Below are 9,792 nucleotides of genomic sequence, written 5' to 3'. Positions count from 1 at the left end.
GTGGAGGACGCACTTTTGACTTTGTTAAATCTGATTCTTAAACATGTAGAGAGTAAAGGGACTTTTGCAAGACTTCTTTTCATTGATTTTTCTTCGGCTTTTAATACAATACAGCCCCATATTTTAATTAAAAGACTTTTAGAACAGTTTGAAATCAGGAAAAACCTGGTGGGCTGGATTTTAGATTTTCTAACTGACAGGTCACAAAGAGTGAGAATAAATGGGATTCTGTCTGACCCAGTGTTCTCCTCCACAGGTTCTCCTCAAGGCTGCGTCTTATCTCCCTTATTATTCATTCTCTATACAAACATGTGTCAGAGCAGACATGAAAACAGGGCCATCATTAAATATGCAGATGACTCTGTTATTGTCAGCTTACTGAAAGAGGGTGAAACTAACCACGGTCCAGTCATTGATGACTTTGTTCAGTGGTGTGAGGAGTCTTATCTCCAGCTGAACATATCTAAAACAAAAGATATGGTGATTCCTTTTAGGAAACAACAAAATGGGCGCGCAGTCACTTTAATTAAAGGTCAGAAAATAGAGCAAGTACAATCATATAAATATCTTGGGACTATAATCAATCAAAATTGCAAATCAGTTTGTAAAAAGGGTCACCAGCACCTTTATTGTCTTAGGAAACTTGCTCATTTCCACACTGACCAAAAAATGTTAACTTTGTTTTATTGTTCTTTTATTGAGTCTGTTTTATCCTTTTGTTTGGTGGCATGGTTTGGTCAGACCTCTGTCACAGAGAAAAACTCTCTAAATCAGATAGTGAGATGGTCCAGTCGTCTGATAGGTGAGCCACAGTCTTGTTTAGCCTCCCTGTACTCTAAGCAGGTAGAGGATGGCTTTATCAATCCTTAAAAATGGTTCCCATCTTCTAAGGGGTGAATTTCAGCTTCTTCCCTCAGGACGGAGGTTTATAAAAATAGCTTTGTCCCCGTTGCTGTCACTGAATTAAATAAGAACTGTTTTTGATTCGAAATATTAAAATTACTATATATGTGCCGCAGTGAGGTTTATATCTTTACTAGGTATGTGTGTTTTTAAAGGGATGCCAAATGCTGTCATTTTTTCTGTAAAGCAAATTTACCTTGCCTATGGGTATAAATAAAGTAACCTTGACCTTGACCTTGATGATGGCTCTATCACAGTGTCCCATTATGTCAGAACACAAAATGCCATAACCCTAAAAGCAGCAGCATGGACGGCAGCCATCAGTAATCCCTTCATTTAGATGAGTGCTGATACCTTCTGTGATCAGCTCGTATGTATGAGAGCGTGTGACAGGGAAGAGTTGTGGCCTGTTTGCTGTTCATCTTGCATTTCCCACCTTTCATGGCCTGATTGTGTGCAGCGGAAGAAAAGAACTTTGAGTTCTCTCTCCCCCTTCACTGCAACATTTTACACACACACTGAGCCATGGCTGGCAGCGGTCAATCAAGGTTCCTGTGTAATGTGTAAACACATGTGTCTGGGTTCGCTAAGGTCACTCACCTGGCCCGCAGTCGTGTCCTTACACAAATAACAACGAGTGCGGAAGATTGATGGACTGATAAAAACACACTTTTTAACTTCTAATATTGCAACAGACCCTTTAAAACCCCCCACAGTTTCTTTCTTCTGTTTGCCTGCTGTACTTCACATTCACCACCCACAGCCATCTGCATTTCTGCAAACACTGGTCTCAACCAGCGCGGCCTTCCAGCCTCAGGATCGATAGCTTGTCCAGAACATGGCATATATGCCCTCTGGATCACAGGAATTGTGACAGCAGACACCAGCGAACTGCAGACTTTTCCACAATCTCTCTGCTCCTCATCCTAACTCGACCTCCATCTGCACCGCAGTGTAGCTGGACCAACCGTGGGCTGTGGGGACTGAACGCGGCGAGGCCTGGGTCAGTGAATGTGCTGCAGGATGACTTGGAAAGCAATGGCAGGTGCACTACTGCTCACTCTGAGCCTTATTTTGCTGGGGTGGGGAGCTGAAGGCCAGGAAAACGGAGGTGATAAGGTATGTTAGTGCAACGCACAATGCCTAGAATTAAAATGTGCACTCGGTGTGTGTGCGTAGGAAGTATCATCTATATGCACCTTTTCAGCCTTTAATGAAGTCCCTGATTCATTGTGTTTACCTAGCAAGAGAGTTGGAAGTGTGTTAGATTTGACCTCTGTATGCTAAATAAATCTGGGAAAATGTACGTTTTAGTGTACTGTACAAACATTTCAGGCGACCTCTCAACTATGTTGACATGTCCCACTTCACCCCAGTCACACACAGCGTTTGCCCTACATTTAGTTTGTTGGGATCTGGTCAAACTTGTAGGTGGCAAAGTTACAGAAGATGCCTTTAACTATTCTCTGGTCATCATAATAAGAGGATACAGAAGGAGAGCAGAAAATAATTCATTCCTAATTTCTGTCTAGAAGCAGCACACAAAGAGGTTCCAAAGAAATCTGAGTAGTAAAATAAAAAACAGTTCTGTTAATCGGAGTGGTATTTTTCAAGATTTTTTCTTTTTTAATCAAATGGTCAAAAACAAAACGTAAAAAACATGAAGTTAACTTTTTATTACTGTAGTTTACATTCACCCGAGGGCTCACCCCGCCTCCACTTGCAGCATCATTTCAGACGTAGTGCAGAAGCTGCAGGCGCTCTCTCCTGACGCACCAAACTTTATAATGGGGGGTTTTAACCATGTCTCTCTTAAATCAACTTTGGACAATCTGTATCAATATGTATCCTGCTGTACTTCACATTCACCACCCACAGCCATCTGCATTTCTGCAAACACTGGTCTCAACCAGCGCGGCCTTCCAGCCTCAGGATCGATAGCTTGTCCAGAACATGGCATATATGCCCTCTGGATCCCAGGAATTGTGACAGCAGACGCCAGCGAACTGCAGACTTTTCCACAATCTCTCTGCTCCTCATCCTTTTTTCCTTTTTCCTCGTAAATTTGTACATTTACCATTTTTTTCTCAGAATTTTTCCCTTTTTTCTCCCAAAGTTGCAAATTCTTTGCTATTATAATTGTCAATTAAATTGATAAATTTGCATTTGTATTTTTCTCTCAGAACTTTCTTTTACATTTTTTTTCTCAGGTAACTCGAACATTTCTTTCTGGTAAATTAGATAAGCTCCAGTTCTTCTAAAGATTTGTTGTTCTTGTATTGTTTTGTTGTTGTTTTTTTTAGTTTCATATTTTTAATTTAAACCCATTTTTTTAAAAATGAAAAATTTCAACTTAACCTTGAAAAGTAAAGCAATGCAGCTTTGCCCTTTTTACTTTATACATTTGAGTTTTTTCTTGTAAAGTTGACCATTTTTTCACCTAAATGTCTTTTTCATGAGTTTTCCTATTTTTTCTTCTGCGTTTGTGAATTTCTTTTCAATTTTTGTTTCTCTAAAACTTTTTTCTTGTAAATTTCCTAGTGTTTTTTCCTCACAAATTTGAGACTTTAATCTCAAATGCCACTTTGTTTTTTTCTTGGCTTTACAGATGTGTAAAGCTATCCAAGTGTTCATAAACACTTGGATTGCCTTGTAATTTTCAGTCTTTTAAACACCACAAGACGAAGGCCACTTACTTGTTTATTAAAGTGAAAGCAGACATTTCCAAAACTGGCCACTCAAATGAGAAAAATCTTGATACTTGATGGATAAACAATACTAAACCTCGGGGGAGAAATATTTCAGTGAGATTCAAACTGTCTCTTTAATCTCTTCATGAAAAGGATGAGTCAGTCATTGTCTGGGAAATGGTTGTGGTCTCCTGAAAATAGTTGTTTCGGTTAAAGCCTAACAAACTGCTGAATTTGACTAAGAACAGATCCCTTTTTTCTACAGCACATGTTGTAGCTTTTGAAAGCAGGGAGACATAGATGGTACCATAGTAATAATAATAATGGCTCTATCACAGTGTCCCATTATGTCAGAACACAAAATGCCATAACCCTAAAAGCAGCAGCATGGACGGCAGCCATCAGTAATCCCTTCATTTAGATGAGTGCTGATACCTTCTGTGATCAGCTCGTATGTATGAGAGCGTGTGACAGGGAAGAGTTGTGGCCTGTTTGCTGTTCATCTTGCATTTCCCACCTTTCATGGCCTGATTGTGTGCAGCGGAAGAAAAGAACTTTGAGTTCTCTCTCCCCCTTCACTGCAACATTTTACACACACACTGAGCCATGGCTGGCAGCGGTCAATCAAGGTTCCTGTGTAATGTGTAAACACATGTGTCTGGGTTCGCTAAGGTCACTCACCTGGCCCGCAGTCGTGTCCTTACACAAATAACAACGAGTGCGGAAGATTGATGGACTGATAAAAACACACTTTTTAACTTCTAATATTGCAACAGACCCTTTAAAACCCCCCACAGTTTCTTTCTTCTGTTTGCCTGCTGTACTTCACATTCACCACCCACAGCCATCTGCATTTCTGCAAACACTGGTCTCAACCAGCGCGGCCTTCCAGCCTCAGGATCGATAGCTTGTCCAGAACATGGCATATATGCCCTCTGGATCCCAGGAATTGTGACAGCAGACACCAGCGAACTGCAGACTTTTCCACAATCTCTCTGCTCCTCATCCTAACTCGACCTCCATCTGCACCGCAGTGTAGCTGGACCAACCGTGGGCTGTGGGGACTGAACGCGGCGAGGCCTGGGTCAGTGAATGTGCTGCAGGATGACTTGGAAAGCAATGGCAGGTGCACTACTGCTCACTCTGAGCCTTAGTTTGCTGGGGTGGGGAGCTGAGGGCCAGGAAAACGGAGGTGATAAGGTATGTTAGTGCAACGCACAATGCCTAGAATTAAAATGTGCACTCGGTGTGTGTGCGTAGGAAGTATCATCTATATGCACCTTTTCAGCCTTTAATGAAGTCCCTGATTCTCTGCAGAAGCATGGATGACTGTAGTGACATATATTGTTTCTGCACAATTACATGCTACAGCTCCTGATGATTGGAAATATCTGCCTGTATCATTTAGATACATCTTTTTCTTCTAGAAAAATCTACTTTGTTGGCTCATAGGTTATGTTTTAAAGAATAAAAGTCTAAGGGGGAGGGGGGATCCCAACATTTGCTTAGACTTTGCTCAATTTGCTCAGTTTGTGGACGCATCAGCATAATTAAGATAAGAGAAGAAATACTTTACTTTTGTCCCAGTTTTGGGAAATTACTAACACAAAAAGAAAAGCAAGACTTGTTTTTCCTCTTAAATGTTGTACATACACATGGTTCATCTCCACAAGTGAGTGTTGTGTGGTTGCTCTTGTCAATGAAATGCAGTGATGTGGCACTTCATCACCATTTAATAATTTCTGCACACTGCTCTGTTCAGCTTTTTTTTAAAAGTCGAATCAATAACTGAATAAATTTAATCTCTCGGTTTAATGTGGTTTTAACGAGCAGCCAATGAAGATCTCTGAGTGTAAAATACTGAGGCTGAGTTCAATAAATTAGAGCTGCGTGTAATAAAAAGCTGTGAGTAACGACCTAAGTGTCAGTTCAGTGCAAGATGAAGCTTGTGTCTTCCAGAAAAAGGTGCCGGGCAGTTCTACCGTCAATCTGGGCCAGAACACCCACGACTGGAGGCCGCTGATCCACACAACGGTCAACCTTAGTGAGATCCGCAGGTACGTGTGCGATGGGGCAAATCAGTGCACCGTCAAGCCTGCACAGCAGCTCATCTGTGGGCAAGAAGGTGCACATGATTCTTCTGGGATTTCAAATTAAAACGTGACATTGAAGTTCAGTTTTTACTGAACAGGCGTACATGAGCTCTCTAAGATCATTCAAAGATAAATAAGCAGGTTGTCTTATTAATGCACCAATGAGCAGCCGTCACTCCAATTTACTGTATCTTTATTCTGCCACGCAGCATCAAATCCTCCTTTGAGTTCCGGACATTTGACCCAGAAGGTCTGATTTTCTACGGAGACACAAAAAACGGGGATGACTGGTTTATTTTGTCGCTGAAAGACGGCGTCCCTCTGATGCAGATCAGCAAAGGTGTGCTCGTCAGCGTAGCGGGCAACCCGAGGCTCAATGACGGGAAATGGCACACAGTAAGCATCCAGTGATCACTTGGAAATCAGTTTGTTGAACTCCAACTGGCTAAAGAACTGCTTTATGTTGCTTTTTAAAAACTCACCCCCTTATGCTTTTCCTTATTTTCTGTCATACATATACATATATCCTCACAGTAGTGGATGTTCATATTAAATATTGAGGTCAGTTTATATGCAAATTATTATGGTCATCGTCATATAAGGAAAACAGCTGTGAGCACACAAATTCCACCCATCTGCTCCTCGTGGTTTGTTTGCAAGAGACAGCCAATCAGAAGAAAGCTGGAGTGGCCTTGAAGGGGGAGTGGCTAAAACTGCTGGTTTGGGCCTGGAGAGAACTCAGGAGCTGCTCCAAGGCTCCGTATGAGAAATTATGAAGAGCTCCTTGAGAGCGCGAGAATGAAAACATGCTGGAAATGAGCATAACAGCTCATCTTAAAACTGGCTAACTGTACCGTTTGTTGTTCTCTTGATGCCACCAAGATGGAAGTGAGCAACCAGGGCAACTTTGTAAACCTGGAGGTGGATGGCACTGGCGGGCTGGTGGTGGGCATACATTCCAAGCAGATGGAGGAAGTCATTTACGGTAAACTTCGACTGGCCCTTGGCGGGATTCTGATCAGCAAAGAAAAGATGATTGTTCAGGTACTGTGTGTATTTTGCACCATTTGTTTTAAACTGCACTTCAGCTGCAAATAGACCAGATGCTGTTTTCCTTTCCTTGCACAAGACCTCTGGAAAATAGCTTCTTGAACATGTTTGAACCGTCCCTCCTCTTCCTTTAGTTCAATCCCAAAATGGATGGCTGTGTGCGGAAAGGCAACTGGCTGAACCTCACCTCCCCATGGGTGGCAGAGGCAGACGAGCTACAGCCTTGCTATGAAAACATCCAACCTGGCAGCTACTTCCCTGGCACAGGATTTGCCATTTTCAACACCTCAGGTGGGAACACTCTGCTAAATTATCCCAGATACGAGCAAGTGTTTACACTCCTTTATTCAATAACAAGCTTTCCAGCTGGCCCGGATATTGCATTTATGCATGATATGGCATCTCGGGTAGCAATATTTCTCCTACTTCTAAGTAGGTATTCCTGATCAGATTCAGCACGTTAATTTGTATTTATCAGAAGTGGTTTTAACTGCCTCAACACATCAGCAAATGTACTTTTTTCTTCTTTTTTCCCCAGATTTCCAGATCGATGGAGATCACGAGGTCCATATTGAGCTGTGGGGGGATTTCAGCCAGATGGACGGGACCCTTTTGAGCATCAAAGCTGATGGGGAGGAGCTCATGTTCTCTGTGGTAGCTGATAATAACACTAAGGTATCCACATAAGTCAGATGTATTTGCCCTCAAAGCGGGATTATTAACTTAGCAATGATGTTTGTTTCATGCAAATAACACACACAGATCAGTGTATGTCACAGTTCTGTTTCCATTTGGCATTCAGAACTTCACATTTACCTCTAGAGAAGAGGTGTTCACCATGAAAAACACTTTCAAGAGGCTCCAAATTAAGTTTCTGAAGGATTCGCTGAGGGTGGTTAAACATGAGGAAGAATCATCGGCTGATTTTTCAGTCAGTGCAGGGAGCAACACCGGTTATTTATCAGCTTGGAGAGATGGTCATCTTGCCATCGGAGGCCTTTTGGGTGAGACTGCAGCTTTAAAGTATTTCAGTCGAATCCTGTATTACTGTGCAGCAACACAAAAAAAGGATCTGCTCTGTGTAACTCGTGAAGACGATTGTTTTCTTCATCTATTTTGTCTTTTCAGGTGAGAATGACGACGATGTCGGCTCTCAGTTCTTGACAGGCTGTCTGGAGAAGATCCAGGTCCAAGGGAAGGATTTGGATCTGGATTTGGCACGCGTGAAACACGTGTCCGTTTCCTCTCACAGCTGCCCCGCTTAAACCACAAAAGCATGCTTACACTTTAGGGTATGCTGAGTAGACATGGTGTTTGCAGTGATGAGCACTAAAGTGTTTTAAGTCAGAATTTTATACTTGTACCAGTGAATCTCTAAAGTCTAAATAATTTAGTGCTAAATATTAATATTTTACGAGATGTCTCTTCCACTTTCCCACTTTTAACACAACATACAGATAAATCTGATAAATGTGAGCAGTTTTGTGACCCTGGTACATGCAACAGCAAGTTTTTGAATAAAATATGACTTTCCCTAAAATGGTTTCTGATACATATTCATTTTTCTGGTATATTTTAAGGCACAATAGAGGAGTAAGATGTGTAACAAATAAAACTGTTATGTTATTTTGTTATGAACACCTTTATTCTTCAGCAGAGTCGGAACTCTCTTAGGCAGTTTTTTTTTTTTTTGGTAATTTCTTTAAGGGGGCGTTCGTGGCTCAAGGGAGTTCGCCTTGTTGGGAGTTCGCCTTGTAATCGGAAGGTTGCCGGGTCGAGCCCCAGCTCCAACAGTCTCGGTCGTTGTGTCCTTGGGCAAGACACTTCACCCGTTGCCTACCGGTGGTGGTCAGAGGGCCCGGTGGTGCCAGTGTCCGGCAGCCTCGCCTCTGTCAGTGCGCCCCAGGGTGGCTGTGGCTACAATGTAGCTTGCCATCACCAGTGTGTGAATGTGTGTGTGAATGGGTGGATGACTAAATGTGTAAAGCGCTTTGGGGTCCTTAGGGACTAGTAAAGCACTATACAAATACAGGCCATTTACCATTTAAGAAGTCTCCAGGAATAGTTGTCCAGGCTTCCTGAAGGACATTTAAGGCTGCCTTTTGTCCTGTTCTATGTTAACATGATGGTCACCCACATTGATCATTTATCCAATCCTCTACTCTCGGCTGATTATCTATCAGCTCAAATACAGTCATTTATAACCCGGTTAGACCTCTTAGATCTTTTGCCACGAGGCTACCATCACTGAGTGTAGTCGATTTCCTTTAAAGCCAAATTTGAATTCTAATTTTCTTCAACTTACGTTCAGCCAGTCTTTTCACGCATGCCTCACAAGAACCCACTCGCTCTCGCCGAGTGACTGATCTTAGACATGAAAATTGCTCCCTCTAGTGGTTAATTAAACATAATGTAAAATTCATCAGAGACTTGTGTATGACGTCATCTATCCCATAAAATTAGATACACGGAAAAAGTCCAAATATTACTTATCAACTTTAAATTATGAAAGCAGAAAAGAAGAAAGATTAGAGCAAATATGAATGAAACGCTCAAGATCAGTTTCAGATAAAATGATGTCTGCTCGCTCGTTTCTGTATTCACTTATCGCTGCAAGAAGTCATCAAAATGTTATGTGCAGCTTTGAAATGAACTGGAAGATGTGAGAGGTCGGAGAACACAGACAGATAAATAGATTTATTTTCATTCAGAACATTATATACATTTGTTTCCCAAGACAGCATTAAAGTAGCAATAAATAGAATAAAAATATAATAACACCTATTAATATTTACCTAGAAAATCATATAATAATAAAAAAAAAACATACATAAAGCGATAAAATGCGAACTGATAACGAACGTGACTCTAACTGTAGATAAAGTAGAAAGTTTTTAGCCCTCGAGCCAATAAAGGAGAAATAATCAAAAACAAGTGTACGACGAGGCTACGTTGAATGTAAAAACGTTAGCTTCTGAACCAAAGCGTTTATATAGACTTTAAAATGACGCCACGCTTTCAGTCATTAAAGCCTGAGGTGCGGTTGCTAAGGATTC

At 41.5% G+C, this 9,792-nt stretch overlaps 1 protein-coding gene across 1 annotated transcript; it reads left to right on the top strand.

Annotated features, from left to right (window-relative positions):
• Nucleotides 1-4,412: 4,412 nt before the first annotated feature.
• shbg (sex hormone-binding globulin) lies at nt 4,413-8,246 on the top strand. The gene is made up of 8 exons (XM_082527493.1): nt 4,413-4,793; nt 5,553-5,650; nt 5,896-6,082; nt 6,569-6,730; nt 6,871-7,027; nt 7,275-7,411; nt 7,539-7,740; nt 7,865-8,246. Exons 1-8 carry the CDS (start codon nt 4,686-4,688, stop codon nt 7,999-8,001), a joined length of 1,188 nt encoding a protein of 395 aa, XP_082383619.1. The 5' UTR covers nt 4,413-4,685; the 3' UTR covers nt 8,002-8,246.
• The last annotated feature ends 1,546 nt before the right edge of the window (nt 8,247-9,792 follow it).

This window comes from Aulonocara stuartgranti, assembly GCF_965226115.1.
Source record: "Aulonocara stuartgranti genome assembly, chromosome: 3".
Taxonomy (NCBI): Eukaryota; Metazoa; Chordata; class Actinopteri; order Cichliformes; family Cichlidae; genus Aulonocara; species Aulonocara stuartgranti.
This window is presented reverse-complemented; position numbering and strand designations above follow the sequence as displayed.